The sequence below is a fragment of the Quercus suber genome, unplaced genomic scaffold, assembly GCF_002906115.3.
Source record: "Quercus suber isolate HL8 unplaced genomic scaffold, Cork oak 2.0 scaffold_85, whole genome shotgun sequence".
Taxonomy (NCBI): Eukaryota; Viridiplantae; Streptophyta; class Magnoliopsida; order Fagales; family Fagaceae; genus Quercus; species Quercus suber.
This window is the reverse complement of record NW_027069550.1, coordinates 634507-655677: the sequence shown is the minus strand read 5'-3', so window position 1 is coordinate 655677 and position 21171 is coordinate 634507. Positions and strand designations below refer to the sequence as shown.

Sequence of the window (21171 nt, the reverse complement as noted above, 5' to 3'; positions counted from 1 at the left end):
GTACAATAAGACTTATGAATAGTATTAAAAAGCACAATAAGATCTATAAATAATAACAAAAATAAATTAAATAGTAAAATAAATTGGTAAAATTAATCCTTTAACCGGATACCGATATATTCAAAAAGATAAATTTCCCCAATTAATCCCCACACACTGAAACTGAGACCTCAACAAATGAAAAATCCAGATATCCAAAACAAGATAAAGGGCCCTGATTTAATCATCAGTCCCCCACGACTCACACCCTTAAAATTCACCTCTCCCTGTATTTCTGTGGGACCCACTAACTTCCTCTCTCTCTCTCTCTCTCTCTTTCTGAAGAATCTCCGCGACGACAGCGCTCGAGTCCAAAACGAAACCCAGAATCAGCTCTCTCTCTCTCTCTCTGCAGAATTCGATCTCCAAGCTCGATTCGTCAATGCCGGTACGTCTCGCTTCGCATTTCAATTCCAATTTTGCTTCAAAGCTCTTCAATTTCTCAGTTTCCGTGTGTGGTGCAATTTTTTTTTTTGAATTCGTTTTGAAAAACCTAGAATTTTTTTGTTTGTTTGTTTCTTTTTCAATTTCATCAGTTAGGTTTCGAAGCTTACGGAGCTCGTTTCGTTGATTTCGTAATCGTTCTTTTTTTTGAATTCTCAATCCCCTGGTGCTTTGTTTCTCTGCTGAATTTCGTTTTCTAAATTATATCAATTTGAGTGTTTTTCCTTAAATGCCTTTTTTTTTTTTTGTTGTTGAAAATTTAGGGTTTTGGATTGTGTTTAATTTTTATGGTGATTTTGAGAGAATGTAGGGAGAGAAAGAAAGAAAATTTGGATTTCAGTTAAGGATACTTTGACTTGGTGCTGTAGTTTTTTATTTTTGCTGAATTGAACTTTCTATTTCTGGAAACTGAAATTTCAAGTGTTTTTGGCTTTACATTGCGAATTGTTCAACTACTGGACTGGAGTGAGTGAGTGAGTTTTAACTGTTACGTCCCATAATAATTGTACTCCTGTGCTACTTTATGGAGTAGATAGAGCATGGTCAGCTATTAGGTTTAAGCAAAAAAAAGAGAGTAAACAATGGGTTCTAGAATAATTCTGGGTCATGGGTATTGTAGTTACAGCCACTAGTGCTTATTTTGGAGTTGCTGACTTTTTTTTTTTTTTTTTTGTTTTTTTTTTTGTTTTTTGGGGTATTAGGTCACTGCTGTAGGGTTTTTAAAGTCATTGGAATGAGTTGTTGAGGAGAAATTCTTCTTCAAATTGAGTTTGTTTGATTGGGTTTTAAGTGATGGCGGGAAATGTGAGGTTTGAGTCGTGTTCAGCTAGTCCGGAGAAATTTGCTTTTGGGGGGAGCTATACAAATGGGCAGAGGGGAAGTTATACTGGTGCTAGTTTGGATAGGTCTGGAAGCTTTCGTGAGGATGGCGAGAGTCATGTTTTTGGTTCCATTACTAGTTCCCGGGGGAGTGCTACATCAATGGGGGATTTGCCCCCACTATCTGAGTGTTTGATGTTGGATTTTATTAAAATGGGGGATCAGAAATATACCCGGCCCGGTGAGCTAAGGAGGCTACTAGGGATTTCATTTGGGAGTAGTGTGGAAGATAATTCATTTGGAGCTGCTCACTCAAAGCCTCCCCCTCCTGTGGCTACGGAGGATCTAAAACGATTTAAAGCAAGTTTGCGAGATGCCTCTGACAAGGCCAGGTAACTTTTTGCATTTTTCCGAAATACAGAAGATTTGTGCTTGAGGTTATCCTGTATTTGTATGATTCCATACGTATTACCAAATCCTAATCTTCCCCTCTTTGAATGAGATACTTGAAGTTGTGTTTGATTCAAGATTAATCTCTTTTTCATTATATAGCCCTTGGAAACTTATACCAATGTATGTCTTGTTCTTGGTGTTTTGTTGTCGCTTATAAATAGACCCTGATGTAATTGGGATAACCTAGGATGTGATGTTTTTGTCATTTAAATAGACATTCTCTACTGAAGATTCCACATTTTTTGGTCAGGGGTAGAGCAAAAAAGCTTGATGACTCCTTAACTAAATTGAACAAGTATTGTGAAGCTTTAAACTCAAAGAAGCCACAACGGAGTGATATGACAAACGAAAGATCAGGGGGGTCTAACTTGTTGAAGATGGGAAATCAGATTCAGAGAACTCCTACAGACTTGGCTCAAATACTGGAGGACAGGCCAAAAAATGTTGTTCTAAATAAGCGGGTTCGCTCATCGGTTGCGGAAATACGGGTTTGTATCTAGCAATATTTTAACGGTTGTTCCTTATGTTCATCCTTTAAATTTTATTTTCTTTTCCGTAGTTCTTAGGTGTTCTTGAGGGTCTTCAGCTGGCAATAAAAATAGAATGCGTGTGTGACTTGTATGTTTTGCAATAAAAGCTTGCAAATTTTAGATCTTTCTGGTTTTGCTATTTGAATGGGGAAAATTTTCATCTTGCCAATTATCCAGCAATATTTTAAATCTGTTCTTCATCCTCTTAATTAATTTCCCTTTTTGCAGTTCTTAGATTTTCTTGAGGGTCTTCATATGGCAGTAAAAATAGAGAGTGTGTGTGACTTTTCTTGTATTGTCTTGCAAATTTTATATCATTCTGGTTTTGCTATTTGAATAGTGCAAGTTTTCTTCTTGTCAATTAGCTGTTTTAAAAAACGAGGAACAAACAACAAGGAAGCAATGTTGCGCTTTTAGAAAAACAAAGGAAGAGATGACAGAGGAGAGATCATGTCACAAGCAGAAGGCCAACACATAGCAATATAGAAATTAGTGTGTAATATACCATAAGGTTGACATGGAAACAATAATTTTTTTAAAAAATGGCATGAAAATACACTGAATCTTCCTTCACTCAACTTAAAAAAACTGTCCAAAATTGATGTACAAAATAATAGATGATTTAAAATTTTTCCATTTTCTGTTGACATGTTTGACCCTTTTAGATCAATATATATTGCTTAATGCTAATTAATTAGGTACATTTGCTTCAAAATTCCCCTGTAACTCAATGTCTGTATTCATATTGAAATTGCTACATATCTATAATATCTCATTGACTGGTATACATCTCATTTTTTTCCCTCTAAATTATTTAGGCTGAAGGTCGAAATAATTCCTTTTCGAGGCAGCCTCTTGTCATAGGAAAAGATAAAGATATTCTTAAAGGTGTTGGTGATGGTTCTGATATTGTTGAAGAAAAGATTCGCCGACTGCCTGTTGGAGGGGAAACATGGGACAGAAAAATGAGAAGGAAACGCTCTATGGGCACCGTCTCTACCAGATCTATAGATGGTGATGTAGAGCCGAAAAGAGTTATGCATCATAAGTTTAATAATGAGTCTGTTCTGCAATCTTCCGATGTCCAAGTTTTTAGGTACATACAAATTTTTATTTTTTTGGTATCACAATGCCCTTATTTACATTTGCTCATGAGATATTGATTCTTGTTTATTAATGGTAGGAGATCCCTTGAAGAATGATATGATTTTTATGTGTGATTCTATCCATTTTCTAGGACAGAAAACTTACTACATAAAACAAATTATTGTGATATGTTCACGAAACTATAATTTTGGTATGCATTTCCCAGATCAAGGTGTGGGATATGTTTGTAAGATAGCAGCCCCCCACCCCCCCCATCCCCCCTTCCGTTCCTCCCTGAGGTGTAAGTTTTATAGTTAATCTTTCACACTACCTGCGATGTAACTATTCTTGGGTGGTTTTTTTATTTTTTATTTTTTATTTTTTTTTATTATTATTATTATTTTATTTTTATAAATTTTATTTTTATCCATGTTAAATAGTTTTGTAGATAATATAAAAGAAAAAAAATGATTAAAGAAAGTATCAAATCTGCAAATCACCTGACCATGCTTGAAAAGTCATGCATTTAGTTTATGCAACTTCCATATGGTTGATTAATAGCCAACTGCCAATGACATCTAGGGTCTAGCTCAAATGCCATCTCTTTCCCTTGTAATTGCAAGGTGGAGGGCGAGGACTTGGGTTCAAGGCACATTAGGTGTGTGTAATTCAGTAATAGAATAAAGGTTAATTAATAGCTAACCTTAGAAAAAGAACTCTTTCAAGAAGAATATCTGAAAACAAATTGCAGGGAAAACTGAACTAAGTTAATTAAGTCCCAATTTTTTTTGGATGGGATTTGTTTTAGATAAGGGTCACGAATCCGTTGTTTACTCCCCTGGGGTGGGTCCAAAGGGCCCTGCCTTGGTGATGTTCCATGTTATATATGAAAAAAATTTATATTAAGTTTGTTTTAGACACTCATTTTTTCTCCATGTGAAGAACAAAGAATAAGGAAATATGTGAAACATGGATGCGCCCAAATGGACATGGGCACATCGCCGACATGGCTACATGTGTGTCCCAATATTTATTTTTATTTTTTTATACTCTAGTGCATGAGCATAAACTACTTAGCTTATTAGGGGTGAAAACCCCTAAATTACTTGGCAACTAAATCTGTTGGGTGGGGTTAGTTGCCCGTAGGTTCTACTAGCTAGAGATGAGTCCAAAGGGCTCTTCTTTAGAAAGGTTCCATACGTTATCCCAAAAAAAAAAAAAAAAAAAAATAGGGGACATGGCATTGACAAATCCTGGAGATGCCACAACAAGACATAAACACATATATGCAAAAAATTGAAAAAAGAAAAAGAAAAGAGATAGAGATCTGCTTACACCTGGCATGATCTCCACCGTCGATATAGGGTTTTACTCAAGAGCCCCTGTTTTTCAGTCTTTAAGCTCTCTCTCTCTCTCTCTCGCCCCAACTACCCTAAGATCAGTGACTGGTGAGCAGCATCGCAGCCCCCTAGTTCTCTCTCTCTTGGCTGTCACTGCCACACTTAGATCAGTGATAAATGAATTGGGCTGGGTTGGTTTTTAGAGCTACCATAGGTTGGGTTGATTTTTCAGCTACCACACGTTGAAGATTTCTCAACCCGAGAAAGTCAGGTTAGTTGAAAAATTACCCAAAAGTCGACCCAAACTGATTCATGAACACCCCTAATCTAGATGCTTCACATTAATCACAAGAGAATAACTTTACAAGTTTCAAGGTTCTTGGCATCACCATTGTAATCCCCCACTAAACATAACATAGTTCATGGGCTATTGGAAAATGTAGGAGCTATTGGGAAACGTAGAAGCAAATGATCCACTGATTCTATTTAAGAAAAAGAAAAGGATCCACCAATTCCATGTCTGCCTTCACATAAACCACCAATCCATGATCACTTGTATCGCATGCATCTTATGCAAAAAATTACCCTTGATAGTGCTTTAATCCTCCAGATAATCCAAGGGAGTGAGATATGACTCAATTTAAAGCTTTGTGATAGGGTTTAACTTGAGAACCTCTTCCTTTTTTTTTTTTTTTTTGATAGGTAATCAGAAAACTATTATTAATGAGAAATTAAGGAAAAGTACAAGTTGTTCATGATGAAGAACAACAAGAAAAAAAGAACAAACAGCACAAGAAAAAGTGTAATTAGGAAACTAAGCTAAGGGAAAACATAAACTCAGAGAGAGAAGAACAATTTGTAAAACCCCAACAATGAGACCACTCCAAAAGACTATGTTGGCATAAAACCTTTAACTCATCCAACGTCTTCTCATTATCCTCAAAGGAACGATGATTTTGTTCCAACCACACAATCCATATTAAGCACCCTGTAACCAAATTCCAAATGTCCGAATTATGATTCCCAAGCCACTGATGCCGACAAGATAACAAACCTGCCACTGAACCTGGCATAACCCAATGAATACCAAAAGCCTGAAGCATAAAAGTCCATAGAGAATGAGTAACATGACAATGAAAAAGAAGGTGGTCAACCAACTCCCTAGCACAACAACACATACAACACCAAGTAGCCAATGGGCGACCCCTAAGCATTAGATTATCCAAAGTGAGGATCCGACCATGTGTAGCTGTCCACAAAAAGAACGCCACTCGCCTAGGAATCTTTGGTTTCCAAACACCCTTCCAAGGAAACAAAGAATTTGAGGCACCCCGAATTGCATAGTAATAAGACCGGATGTCAAACTTACCATCACCTTTTAGCGGCTAGCCAAGAGTATCGCTCCTATCACCCCGAGGAATACGAGTTTGGATAAGCTGGAATAGAGAATAAGATGTAGCTAGCTCCCAATCTTCAAAAGCTCTATAAAACCTTAAATCCCATACTCTAAAAGTACCCCCTTATGGAATCCACAAAACCTTAGAGATACAAGTATCCTTGATCGCTGAATACACATAAAGCTTAGGATAGAGATCTTTAAGAGTATTATCACCAATCTACCTATCATGCCAAAAGCGGATATGAGTGCCTTCACCCACTACAAAAGACAGATGCTTAGAGAAGCTCTCCCACCCTCCATAAATGCTTCTCCATAATCCACACCCATGAGTCCTGCACACTTTAGTACACTACCCCCCTTGACCCTCTCCATATTTTATGGAGATAACTCGCTGCTAAAGATGGGAAACCTCATGACCATATCTCCACAACCATTTCCCTAATAAAGTTTGATTAAAAGACACCACACTGGCGGGGTCGTCACAACACTTCTTATCCCCAAGCCACCCATCTTGACGGGTAAACACACCTTTTCCCAAGTCACCAAAGGATATTTGAAACTCCCTCAGAAGACCCCTAAAGAAAGTTCCTTTGAATACTTTCCAATCTAGTAGCCACAGATTTAGGAATAGTAAAAAGAGATAAATAGTACATTGGGAGGCTTGAGAGAGTACTCTTAAGTAACATGAGCCTACCATTCCACTTAGATAAATTCTTCTCCATTTTCTCCAAAATAGGATTCCAAATCGAAATTGTCTTAAAAGTAGTCCCCAACGGCATCCCCAAATATTTCATAGGCAAACTGCCCACTCTACATTGAAGAATATTAGCCAATGCATCTAGATTATTCACCTCCCCTACAAGGACAATCTCACTTTTCCCAACATTGACCTTCAAACCCATAAAGCCTGAAAACAAGACAACACCAACCTTATGGACAGTAGCTGTTCCCTAGACGCATCACAAAATAAAATAGTGTCATCAGCAAATAATAGACGGGAGATACGCACACCAACAGAGTTCACAGAGCCCACATGAAAACCCCAAATAAGTTTACACTCCTATGTCTTCTTCAATAGTCTACTCAAAACCTCCATTATCAAAAGAAATAGAAGCGGGAACTACCAAAAAAACCTTCAGGGGAGCCATTTTACTAGGACTGAAAAATGGACAGAAGTAACACAAGCCTTAATCCATCCCCTCCATTTCAACCCAAAACCCATTCGGCCCAACAAATAAAACAAGGCCTCCCAGTTCATATGGTCATAAGCTTTTTCAACATCAAGCTTGCAAACCACACCTGGTACCTCTTCTTGTAGAAGGAATCCAAATTATTCTATCCTCTTCCATTGGAGTAGTACTGACAACATGCTAGACCTCTAAAAATTGGGTCATGGGCTCTAGTTCCCAGTGTTGGTAAAAACGTCAAGCGCAGTAAGGCACACATGCTTCTTAGAGCCTAGGCGCAAAATGCAAACATTGAAGTAAAATGTAGAATGGAGCTACTTATTCTACTTCTATGATTTCCTACTACTGTTCATTAAGAATTAAGAATAAGAACGCTACATAGAGCTTTCAAGAGTCGCTATGCTATGCGCTACATGGCTCTGTTCATCCCATCATTCAATGCACATTTTAAAAATATAATTAATAACCTTTGATAAATATATTCATAACATATAATAAAAAACTAAAAATTCAAAAAATTTATATTTTACCTATTAAGTGCAATGCGATGGAAGTTGACGAAGAATGGAGATTTTGATATCCGATCGTTTTATAGTAAGTTAAGAGGTCCCTTGCCCATTATCTTTCCTTGGAAAGGTGTTTGGAAGGTTAAGACTCCTCGGCATGTTTCTTTCTTTGTATGGATTGTTGTATGGGATAAGATCATTGCAGGTGACAATTTGAGGGATAGAGGGATGGATTTTGTTGACTGGTGCATTATGTGTTGTTGTAATGGGGAGATGGTGGATCATTTGCTACTTCATTGTGGTAAGGCTTACTGGTTGTGGAGTTTGGTTTTTAGATCTTTTGGGATTTCATGGGTCTTGCCAAGATTGGTTGCGGATACTCTCTTTGGTTGGTGGAATTGTTGAAAGCATTTGTCTAGCATTTGGAATTTAGCTCCGTTGTGCTTAATGTGATGTCTTTGGAGGGAGCGAAATTGGAGGATGTTTGAGGATATGGAGAGTTCTAACGACCAACTATTGGCTTCTTTTAGTGGCTCCCTTTTTGACTGGTCTAGGGCTTGGGGACTCACTTCTAGTGATTCTCTCATTATGTTCCTTAGCTCTCTCTTTTGTAATTAGTATCTTCTCTTTCTGTAATTTTTTTCTCTGCCTTATGACTTTTTGCATAAGGTAGTTTTCTTGAATATACATCTTTATTACTTATATAAAAAAAGTATAATGTTTGAAAGTTTAGATTTTACTTAAGTTATTTCAATTTCTTATAACTTTTATATAGTAAATTGAAAACAATTATTAGTGGATAATATGATAATAACTTAGTCATAGAAAGTTTAAACATAACATTTTATATAATTCTTTGAGCAATAAAAATATTTTTACTTATCAGGAAAAAAAAATCTTTATGCTTTATAAAAATACATAACCATCAAATGAGGTATATATAGTTCAATTAACATACATCTAAAAGAAAAATACCCAAAAAAAAAAGAAGTAATTAACCTTTTTTTATATCTTTTGACATATAAATAAAAAAATTGCTTGTGTAATACAACATTTTAAGAATAGTGTGTGTATAATAAATCAATGGTCCTTGTATATGATGTGGGGATTATACTAGAGTGAAATTTTGGAAGCATGTGTGGTGCGGGGATTGTACTTTCCAAGAGGCCTTTCTGGAGCTTTATTGTCTTAGTAGGTCAAAGGATTCCTTGGTGGCTAAAGTTATGGGTTGGTTTGCTGGGAGGTTTCACTGAAATGTGCAGTTTCGTCGTCCACCACAAGATTGGGAAGAAGAAGCCTTTGATCGGTTTATGGGGTTGGTCTATTCTTCAACAGTGCGGGGGTTTGGCCCAGATAAGGTTTGTTGGAAGCCTGCAAGGATTAGAGGTTTTGAGGTTAGAGGATATTATAGTTCCTTCTACCCTCCTACTCTTGTTTCCTTCCCATGGAGAATGATATGGCAATTGAAGGTTCCTCCAAGGGTGGCTTTCTTTTCCTGGTCTGCTTCCTTAGGTAAGATCTTAACAACAGACAACCTTCGTAAAAGATGTGTGTTAGTGCTTGACTGGTGCTATATGTGTAAGAGATGTGGGGAGTCGGTGGATCATCTTCTACTTCATTGCCCTATAGCTTGGGAGTTGTGGTCTATGGTTTTCTGCTTGTTTGGTATTCAATGGGTTATGCCCCATAATGTTCTTGGGTTGTTTGAGACTTGGCAAGGAGGTTTGCGCGACATCGTCACATTGATGTTTGGAGATTAGTGCCTCATTGCTTAATGTGGTGCATTTGGCGTGAAAGGAATGCGAGGAGTTTTGAGGATTGTGAACGTTCTTTGCTAAAGATTAAGTCTTTTTTCTTGTACACTCTCTTTGAATGGAGTGTGGCCTTTTCTCATTTTTCTTGTTCTTCTTTTCCTGTTTTTCTTGATCGTTGTACTTTTGTCTCTTGATTTGTGCCCCCATAGTACATCCCCAATGAACTCGGTTTGACACTTTTCCTATTATTAATAATATCCTTACGTTACCTATCAAAAAAAAAAAAAAATCAGTGGTCCATTTCATAACCTTCAAGATCAAGCAATTAACTTAACGATTCATATTTTTTAGTAATAAAATAAAAAAGCGTGCTTTGTGCTTATTCAAACGGCGCCAAAAAAGTGTGCCTAAAGTGCACTTCATTAAATGTGCTTTGCTTTGGCCAAGTGAAGCACTTAGACCTTGGGGCTTTGAGTTTTAAGTGTGCTTTTAACAACATAAATCTCCCAGCCATAAAGAATGTTCCAATGAACTCCAATTTTATTATTGATTTCCCTTTTATTTGGATAGCAGAATTGGTTTAGAAAGATTTCTTCGGCCATCTGGAAGATGGTGCCACCATGTTTGATGCGGTTAGTGTGGAAAGAAAGAAATTTGCACTTTCGAGACACCAAGAGATCTTTAGAGCAACTGAAATCCTCTTTGGTTTGTACTTTGTTCGAGTTGTCTGGGGCTTGAGGATTTACCCATTATACTTCCATTTTTGAGTTTCAAAACTCCCTTTATACTAATTCTTTGTAATCCTTTTTGATACTTTTTGTTCATCATTGTGAACATGAAGTAATTATATTTTTCAAGAAAACAGCATTACTTAAATAAATAAGAACTATTGACTTTTTTATATTTGTATGGATTTGTTTTGCTTATTAGCTAGAAGCTATCTTGGAGCTCATGTATTGCATTTTTTTTAAATGTTTTTTTTTTCTTATTGGTACTTAAATAATTTCAGAATTTGACTTGGGGATAATAATAATAAATTTTGTTGTAACTATATTTGTTTCTTAATAAATTATTCAATACCTTTTGTCTTTGTCTCTGATTCTTTTTTGTATTATAAATAATGAATTACATGTAAAAAATTCTAAAAGATGTGCAGATTTACAATAATCAAAACTTCTAGTCTAGCTGTATGTTACAGTCATAGATAAAATAGCAAAGTTAATTGACTATTTTCCCCCTTTACCCCACTGATCTAATGAATGTCAACTAGGAAACCTTTGAGGATTTACTCAAGTGTGAATTTAAGAAATACACTGACTTCTAATGAGTGGGTGATGCCTATAAGACTGTCAGAACTTTCAGACAGTTTGGCTGGTCTCTGTGGCAAAAAGGGTAAGTCGAAAATCTAGAGAGCCATTCTATCATATCTGATGTGGACAGTTTGGAGAGAAGGAATTTGCACATTTTTGGAGACAAAGAACATTTGGTAATCCAGTTCAAGTTGTAGATGGTGGTAGTTTATTTGGATGGAGCAGGCTACTTTGCAATCCCTTGCTTTTGATTCTGATCTTTTGGTTTTTTGGACAGTCTATATCATGGTGGACATGTTTTACTTTTCCTTTTTGTTTGAGTGTCCTGTAGTATATTCCTTGTGTACTTGGGTCATCCCATTTTCGATTTTAATGAAATTCTTTTTTACTGATGAAAAAAAACTTATATGTTTCAGCTGATACAGATGTAAATTTGCTTAATGTGAAAAGAAGGTCAAATGGGGATGTGGGGCTCTCAGGGGATGGTAGAGACTGTTTTGAAGCCCATATTGATCCCCCCTTCCCCTCCAAAAAAAAAGAAGAAAAACCTCAAACACTTGTTGTCATTATGCTGTTGTGACCTCCATTTTTGTCTTTGAAATTTATTTCCTAAATTTAGACATTTAACTCCTTTTGTTTACTGTCTATATACTAAGTTATTCCCTCATGGGTTCTTATAAACTGCATTTTTTCACATTAAAATTACTAAAAAATAAAAATCGTTTATCCTTCTACTCTTGTATTGGAAACATTAGTAGACGTTTGCATCTTTGTTGTCTCTGAAACGTTTTAATTCTGTTTGTCATTGGGTTGTGTATTTTTTGTTCCCTGTGGGCTTGAGCATTATTTTGACTTGTTTTTGTGCATTCTGAAATAAGTGATAAAAAATGTCCGAAACTTCAAATCTTGCAGATCAGGATCCTCTAGTGTTAGTAGTGGCATTAACAAGTTAGATGGTACCTCCCTTCCTGCTGGTTCAAGTGCCCGTGCAATTTCCAAGAATGAATGGGACAAAGCTTCTCTTTCAAGGGATTCAGTTGCATTGAGTAAGGAGCGAATTATAGCAAAGGGAAACAATAAGTATGTATGCACTCCTTAGGATCATTCTTGTACTTGGTACCTGACTTGTACTACTAGTAGTTGGAGCTGCATTAAAAAATTTTCTGAATGCTTTTTATATTATGACATTTGATTCTAACTTCATTGTAATGTTTGATTTATCATAACTATGTTTAGGTTAAATAGTTGTGAGGATAATTCTATAGTCAGTCCTCCGTTAACAAAGGGAAAGGCTCCACGGGCACCACGATCTAGCCCTGTAATGGCAGGAAGCTCATCTCCTAATCTTCCTCGCAGTTTTGGGGTACCTGAAGTCTGCGAACAACCTACAAGCATAAGCAAATTCCATTCAGTGAATGGGACAAACAATCGGAAGCGTCCTGTGCCCACAGGGTCATCCTCTCCCCCCATGGCTCAATGGGTTGGTCAGAGACCACAAAAAATCTCTCGCACACGAAGAACAAATCTGGTGTCTCCTGTGTCAAGCAATGATGAAGTGCAGATATCATCAGAAGGGGGCTTGCCTTCTGATTTAGGTGCTAGAGTAACTTCCATTGGGTCCAATGGGTTGCTTCTTGCCAGGAATGGCATCAAACAATTTAGAGTGAAACATGAACATGTTTCATCCCCAGCCAGATTATCTGAAAGTGAAGAAACTGGCGCTAGTGAAAATCTTGAAAGTAGATTGAATGATAAAGGATTGGGAAAATTTGAAGTCGATGAAAAAGCTATAAATTCTCTTCAGAATGTTGTTCCTCCCATATTGTTTACAAAGAAGAATAAAGCACTGAATAAAGAAGAAACTGGAGATGGTGTGCGGAGACAAGGAAGGAGTGGTAGAGGCACATCAGTTTCTAGGGCTATCAATCCACCTATAACAGAGAAACTGGAGACTTCAGCTTCAACAAAGCCACCTAGAAGTACGAGGCCTAGTGCTGAAAAAAGTGGAAGGTATTGAAAAATTCTCTGCAGATGGGATGAAAGTTTTGCTTTCTCTCTCTCCCCTCCGCAGTTTTTTTCTCTCTTCAAGCTAAATATCATAGTTGTTACATTCAATCCATGTATGTGTATTTTTCAGTAAGTCAGGCCGACCTCCAGTAAAGAAATTTTCGGATCGCAAGGCCTTTACTCGTCTTGGGCATATGTCAACTGGCGGTTCTCCAGATTTAACTGGTAAAATCTCAAAATATTCCATCTTTTTGTGATTTTATATATTTTTTTTGATAAGTTTGTGATTTTATATATGCAGAATGGAATCACCATTTTTTCCTCTGAGTTTTGATAGTCCTACTAATCTGTTTTATTATATTCTCAGAAATTTTAGAGGATCCTTTTTCTTTCATTCCTTGTTGGAATGGACTAGAGCTTTACAATTTTTCTTGTGTTATAATTTGTTAGATTTGTTGGAGCATTGTAATTTGAGATGCTGAGGTTGTTAGGGATCCTAGTTCTTGTTGTTAAAGGATGGACCATAGCCTTGGTTTGAGATTGCTTAGGCAAGTCCCATGCAAGTACACATTATAAGTTCACACAAAAATATTTTGTAAAACCTTATCTTTATAGTTTATGTATAATACTCATTAAGTACTATTATATATATTTTTTTGTTTGATAAGTAAAAGTAATAGATAATATTGCTTTCTAAGTAGTATTATATATGAGAATTAGTTATATTGCATGTTATTAAAAAGAGAGGAAATCATAAATTCAGTATATGAACACATTGTTTGAATGAATTCACAAATATGCATTATATTGACTAACTTAACCACATAATTATTTTCTATATATTTTATTGCATCTATTATTAAATTTGCTTTTATGTTTTGCTGGTTTTTATTTCAATTTTTTTTAAAGCAACTAAACCTGAACATGAATGCCATATTTTTAATCAGTTGTTTTTAATATAAATCTTTGAGAAATAACCATTTAAATTACCAACTCTTGTGTCTTAGTGGCATTGCTTTGAAGAACCCAAATTTAAATCTTCCCTCCCAGCTCGTTGTGAGCCCAAAAAAAAAAAAGAAAAAAAAAATGATAAAGCCCCTTTTTATATTAATAATTATTGCACTTCCTAAAAAGAATTAATACTTAAAAATGAATGCATGTTCCTCATTACAAATGACAATAAATTAATATTTTGTCATAAAAGCTTTTTGGCTGAATTGAAAAGAATACTAAAAATATTTAAAGAAATGTTTATAAGTTTTTGTGAGTTGGAAGACTATTAAAGAGTATTCTATTTCTACTTATCCAAAAAAAGAGTATTCTATATCTTTCTCAAGGAATGTGTCACGTGGAAAAACATTTTGCTATTGCAGCTTGAAATAAAATGCGTTGAACAAAATTATTAGTTGGGAACTTGGTATACATATATAGTGGACTTTTAATTTGAAGATTGATTAGCCAACACATTAGTTTACATACTTGGCATTTACAAGTTGGCAAGCCATTTATGCTGCACAATGCCATTAATTTTTTTGGATTTGTTTCTATGAAAGATATCAATATACACCCTGCTAAGTGGTTGTGCAAAAAATTTACCAAAATTTAAATACATTGGAAATAACATTTTGCATTATTGAAAATAAATAAATAATTCATTAAAACCTCTGCTTATGTGGACGGTTAAATGAATAGTAACTATTTTCTTTTCAAGGAAGAGTGAGACATGGCATTGATCAAAAGATGAGGTGGAAGAATTTAAAAAAAATGTGCCACATGGCAGATCCTCTACTCTTACACATGAGGTTCCTACTAGATTTGTTTACTGTTTACTTTGCATTACCAGGTTGCTCTTGTGATTTCAATCCACCAAATTTTAGCATTAAAGTAACACTTTCGTCTTTTCCACATAATTGAACCCTAAATCCTAATTCCAACCCTTGAATTCTTTCCTTGGTGTGACTGTTGCACACCTATCTAGGCACTTATCATCTGTTCAATTTTGAGCAACTATATACTTTTAAGGCTTAAACAACAGCCTTCTCTTATACCATTAATAGACCTCAAGCCAACTTATATTCCTTCCTACCATGTTATCGTAGCCCTATCTCTCCTTGAAACCCAGAATACACTGCTGTCAGAGAAAACCCTTTTTTTATGATGTGGAATCCCCTCAAGGTATGGGCCAGTGGGACCACCCCTGAGGGTCAAATCTTGGATGCCTACACAACCCCATTGAGCAGGCATCGGGTAAATCATGAAATGCCTTAGCTAGGAGTTGAACCAGTGACATCTGGGTTTACAATTAGTCCAGACACTCTCCCTTGCCACATACGCCAGAGAATATCCTCCCACCATATTCTTGCTTCTAGCTATGTAAAACCTATCAAATATTCAAATTTTTAATGCCTGGATCAATCTTTTAGCCTCTGGACCCAATTCCATGGTCTTTTCTGAAGTCACTGAAAGCTTTCAAGTAAATATCCATTAGGCCCATTGCTGCTGCTTTCCTACATCAGAAACTCCCAATTACTTAAGTTTTTGTCTGGTTCACAGTTTTGTCCATCAAACCACTGGTTTGGTCTGGTTTTGATAATTATGACTAAAGAAGCTATTGAAAGTTAGAAATTTATTTTGTTTTACATATGCATCTATATTTGTCTCTTTGCATGTTAGACTTCATTTCTGATATATATTTCTATGAAAATTTCATTTTCTTCTTTCTATTACATAATTCCTATTTTTCTTTTCAAAGACATAGTTGTCAGATACACATTTAAAAGTTTAAATAAGATATAAGTCAGCTGATTTCTTGTTGATATGATATTCTGTTGTTTATGATTTCCAGGTGAATCAGATAATGATCGTGAAGAACTCTTAGCAGCTGCCGATTTTGCTTCTAATGCCTGCTGTATGTTTTTAAACTCAATATCTTTGATTTTTTTTTTTTTGAAAATTGACATATGTACATAAATGCATTTCTCCTCATGTTTGGGCATTTTTCATAAAAAAATAAAAATATTTCTTACTTACAGATCTGGCCTGTTCAAGTCCATTCTGGAAGCAGATGGAACCAATTTTTGCTTCTGTTAGCTTAGAAGATGCATCCTATTTGAAGCAGCAGGTGGTAACTAGAAAGTTGAGCTAGAATTTTTTTTTTAATCATACTTTCAGTTAGTTTCAAGCAGTCTCTCATATATACTTTTTGTTGTCTATGTTCTTATTTGGTCCAGCTGAAACTTACAGAGGAAAATCATGAAAGATTGTTTCAGATTCTTGGTCATGGCAACAATGTTTTGGTATTGTCTATGAGCAGATAATTGCTTGTTTGAATGTATCTTCTGTTAGTTAAGGACACATTCTTGCCCAGCATGATAAAAGAGCTCTCTCTCTCTCTTTCTTGGCCTGGCTTTGCATTAAAATAGCAACGTGCATCATTTGATGTCCCTCTACAAGCATATAACATTAGACCTAGTTTACCTCTTTCTAATAAATTTTCTGTTACTTGTGAAAAAAAGAGACTTCCGGGTACATACCTTTGCAATAACAAAAACCTGTTTGGATTTCTGCTGCTGGAAATAAACTCTTCCTTTTTTTTTCTCCTGGGAATTTCACAGGCCAAATCCCAATCTTAAGAGACTGTTGCACAAAACTATTTCAAAATCTATCAGTAGAAATTGTTGGTAGAAAAAGATTGTTGCCTAAGGGGTGATGGTAGTCTAAAGCTTAACTTATGACATTATTGAGTTAATCCTTGCCTTGTAATGATGTCCACTAATCTCACTTGTCCTGAAAATGAAATGCTATATAAAAGCACAATGGTTTGGTCTTCATGGTATGTAACATCAATGAAATCATCTCATGGTTTTTGATTACTATTATGTTCTGCTGACAAATATTCTCTCTGATATTTAAAAGCATGAATAAATTCCATAACTGATCTATCCTTGCTAATTTCTACCATAATTGTTGCTCCATTGGTCCAATTGAATATATTCTCCATTTCAATCGGCGGTCTCTTATAATTGTACCTATATGGACATCTTATTTTGCCTCAACATTCTCATCTCTGTTCAATAAGTGTTGGACATCTCGTCTTGGTGTCATTGATTGACAAAATATGAAAGAAAAACACATTTGGAGAACAGGCAATTCTTTATTTTTTAAAATTCTTGTGGTTCTTGAACATAGTAGTTCTAAAGCTATCCCATTTTCTCAGGGTGCACCAGAACATGGAAAGAACTTTTTGTCCCAAGCTCTCGATTCTGGAGAAAGGCAGAGAAGTTTACAAGAACAAAATGTGTCAAATGGGCTTGTTAAGACTGGCAGTGTGAATGATGGATATCAGGAAATTGGGACTGTTGGAAAATTTGATTCAGAAAGAATGACAAAAGTTACCCCATTGTACCAAAGAGTGTTGTCAGCTCTTATTGAGGAAGAAGAAACTGAAGAATTTGATGAAAACAATGGAGAAAGAGATATGTCTTACCAATATGGTAGAAATGATTCTCCTAATGATACAAGTCTCCATATTGACGGTGATCATACAAACAGGGCCAAGACTGAATCTGAATCTGAGTACATGTTGAGTCTTCAAACTCAGAGACAATGTGCTGTCAACAGATTTTCTTGTAATGGGAGCACTAACTGCACCAGGGGCACTAGCATCCACAATAAGTTATCTAATGGCAATCTGTTCCAAGGAGATAATGGATTTCTGCATTCAAATATTGAGATGTTCCCCCTGTTTTCTGAATATGGTGTTGATGAGCCACTAGCTGAAGATAAAAATGCTTCTGGCATTTTCCCTGTTGACTGCCAATATGATCAAATGTGTCTAGAGGACAAACTCTTGTTGGAGCTGCAGAGTGTTGGCCTATATCCAGAGACAGTGGTGAGTAATATATTTACATTAGCCATGAGTGTGTTGCCAGTCATCTGGAATGGTTTTGTCACTTAATTCCTTTAGGATCCTTCTTTCTTTTCTCTAGTTTTAAAGAAGTGTGGAATCAATCAATCAATCAATCAATCTCTCTCTCTCTCTCTCTCTCTCTCTCTCTCTCTAACCATGAGTGCCTGCATGCACACGTATGCCAATTTTTTTTTTCTTTAAACAATTTGCTCATATTTTCCACCTCCCCACCCCCCCCCCCCCCTCCCTTGGGTGTCTTGTCACAGCCTGATCTGGCAGATGGAGATGATGAACAAATTAACCAAGATATTGTTGAATTACAGAAGGAACTTCGCCAACAGGTTATGTTTCTGAGTGTTACTATTTTTGGATGTTTCTAATATTCCAAATTTTATTCTCTCAAGCAGAAATTTGAAGTACAGTTTTATTTGATCCATTGTATTCTTTGAATTTTGTTTAGATTTTTATGGAAGTGTTTCTGGTCGTGTGTTACTAAGCACTTTTTTTTTTTTTTGCCATCTATTTATAACTGATTCTGCAGGTTGATAAAAATAAGGTGCACTTGAACAAAATTATTAAGGCAATTGAGGAAGGAAAGGAAATGGAAGAGCGGTAGGATTTTCAGTAAATGAAATGTGTTTTTAGAGTCTGTTCTGTATGAACATCAATCATTAAATCATTTCCTTGAATTCTGTTGAAATTTCATATTGCAGGGCCCCTGAGCAGGTTGCGATGGACAGGCTTGTTGAATTGGCTTACAGGAAGCAGCTGGTAACTTCCCCCCCTCCAAATTGGAAGTTACTTATTTACTTTAGGATAAGTAATAATATGAATCATAATGACACCTCAAGGGGCGAAATGGATGTAGGTTGTGTGTGCAAGGGCGGAAAGATAATAGAAAGAATGAAAGATACTAGAGTGGGGTGGGGGAGTATCTTTTAAATTTAAAGGGTCTTCAATAACAGCAACTCAACTGCAAGACTGTTCTCTCAAGATCTTCAAAATTATGCATTTTATCTCTCCAACATTAACCTTCCCCCCCCCCTCTTAAAAGAAAAATGTTGATATTTAAAAGGAATTTTATTGTCTTATATTTTATTTCTGTTTCGGCATAGTGTGGGGCCGGGGGATTATATTTTATATTTAAGCTTCATGTTCGAAGACCTAGTGTTCTAATAATTACTTGAACTGTAAGTTATATTTTTCATTTAAAAGTGCCTCGAGTTTGGCTTTTGAAAAATTGTTTTAATTATACATGATATGCTTTGCTGTATTTATCATTCACCTTTGACTAATATTGACAGGCCACTAAAGGAAGTGGTGCATCAAAAGGTGGGGTCACAAGGGTTTCAAAACAAGTTGCCTCAGGTTTTATGAAGAGGACCCTCTCTAGATGTCGGCAATTCGAAGATACAGGAAAAAGCTGTTTTGCTGAGCCTTCACTTCGAGATGTCATTTTTGCTGCATCTCCTTTTGGCAATGCTACAGAATCTATGAATTGCAATGGCTCTACAGTTGCTATAAATTTGCCCCTTGAAACTAAAAGCTCTCAACCAGAGCCTGGGAAATCAGGTTTGTAATCTTTATTTTTCTGATTTTCATGGAATATGTACTTTTGGTAATTTGTCCAGTACAGTGGTCATCCTGTATTGCTAGGAACTGAATAGTGGAGGTGTATGGCTAGGGACTATTTATATAGACATAAACCGCTCATAATGTTGTCAGTTTTTTACTTTAACAAGTTTCTTACACTAGCTTATTTTTACTTTATAAAATGGGTTTTCTGTTCTTACAGGCTCCTTCCTCAGTAGGGCTGAGCGGCATGATATTTTTAGTGATAAAACTGGCGGCAGTTCATATGATGTTTTTGGAAATCTTACGTACCCATCTGACCATGAGTTTGCCAAAACTGGGCCCATATTTAACCGAGGGAAGAAGAAGGAAGTGCTGCTTGATGATGTTGGTGGCAGTGCTTCCTCAAGAGCCTTATCGACTCTTAGTAATACACAAGTTGGTGGAACAAAGGGAAAGAGAAGTGAGAGAGAAAGGGACAAAGATACATTAGGCAGAAGTTCTGTTACCAAAGCCAGCCGTACATCACCGGGTAACTTTAAGGGTGAACGTAAAACAAAAACGAAGCCCAAGCAGAAGATAGCTCAGCTATCAACTTCAGGAAATGGATCTGTTAACAAGGTTACCGAAACAACTCATCCTGAAGTGAATGCCAATGGTAGTAATGCAAAAGGAGACACAGGACTGATTTCCTGTGGTGAAACTCCTCAGGATTCATCTAAAGAGATCAAGGAACCACTAGATTTTGCCAACTTGCAGTTGCCTGAATTAGACCCTATGGAACTAGGTGGGCCTCAAGATATAAGTTCTTGGTTGAACATTGATGATGACAATCTTCAAGACCATGATACAGAGGGCCTTGACATACCTATGGATGACCTCTCAGATTTGATTATGATTCCATGAAGACAGTATACTGTATATTCCCATGGATTTTTCAACTATTTAGATAAGAATGATGGTGCTGTTGCTGGGGGACAACCTGCCAATATAATTTATGCCTCCAGCTATTGGCACTTGTAATTACCCCATTCTTTTTGTATACTTTTTGAAAGAAGTAATCAATGAAAAAGAGAAAATATATCTTTACTGTTTATTTGATCCAGATAATATCTCACTTTTTTTACAACTTACATTTACCTTTCAGTGCCCTTTTCTGTTTATCTTGTTCAATAAACTTTGTGACTTCTTGATTGTATCACTTCTGTTTTATAGTACTTGTTGAAATATGTGTGCAAGTGAAAAGTTCTGGCCCCTAAAATTTGGATAATGTTGTAGGCCTTCATGTGGCACTTGATTTTAGATATGCACCCACAAGTTTATTATTGTGTTACGTATTTGTTTTCTTTGGTAGATGAACTATCTAACAACTGTTGTCTTCAAAACTAAATTGCAATTGAGCATGTTGTAGAATTTTGTTCACTGTTACTAGGATTAAGTTGTAAAATATTGTTACTAGTTTTTTGCTCCACTTCTATAGCAGGTTAAAACTTCTTAAGGCTCAATAGCTGGTAATTGCTGCCTTAGGGGAAATTTTAGGTTTATGCTTAGTTTTTTATTTTATTTTATTTTATTTTTTATATATTTTTTGTGTGATGAAAAATGGTAACAATGTTTCTGTAATCCTTAGATTATATTCTAGCTGGTATTCATGTCCCCAGCATTTTGTTCTGAATGTCTTGACAGTCTGAATAATTTTTTTAAACAATTGAGCTGCATTGGTGGGAGGATTGCTAAAATTTGCCTTTTAGTGTTGAACAGATCATTCTTAAGGACCCATCCTTGTGCCACATAAATATTGGAAGCCTCATATTTA

At 36.0% G+C, this 21171-nt stretch overlaps 1 protein-coding gene across 3 annotated transcripts; it reads left to right on the top strand.

Annotated features, from left to right (window-relative positions):
• Positions 1–265: 265 nt before the first annotated feature.
• LOC111994033 (uncharacterized) lies at positions 266–20451 on the top strand. 3 transcript variants are annotated; one of them, XM_024025890.2, is made up of 16 exons: positions 266–427; positions 1185–1694; positions 2006–2243; positions 3104–3381; positions 11780–11947; positions 12104–12877; positions 13005–13099; positions 15720–15782; positions 15907–15995; positions 16105–16170; positions 17091–17765; positions 18050–18124; positions 18325–18395; positions 18497–18554; positions 19088–19355; positions 19579–20451. In XM_024025890.2, exons 2-16 carry the CDS (start codon positions 1276–1278, stop codon positions 20259–20261), a joined length of 4020 nt encoding a protein of 1339 aa, XP_023881658.2. In that variant the 5' UTR covers positions 266–427; positions 1185–1275; the 3' UTR covers positions 20262–20451. The 3 variants fall into 3 exon arrangements, with proteins under 3 accessions (XP_023881658.2, XP_023881660.2, XP_023881659.2); XM_024025892.2 differs by lacking the exon at positions 1185–1694; XM_024025891.2 differs by lacking the exon at positions 16105–16170.
• Positions 20452–21171: the final 720 nt, after the last annotated feature.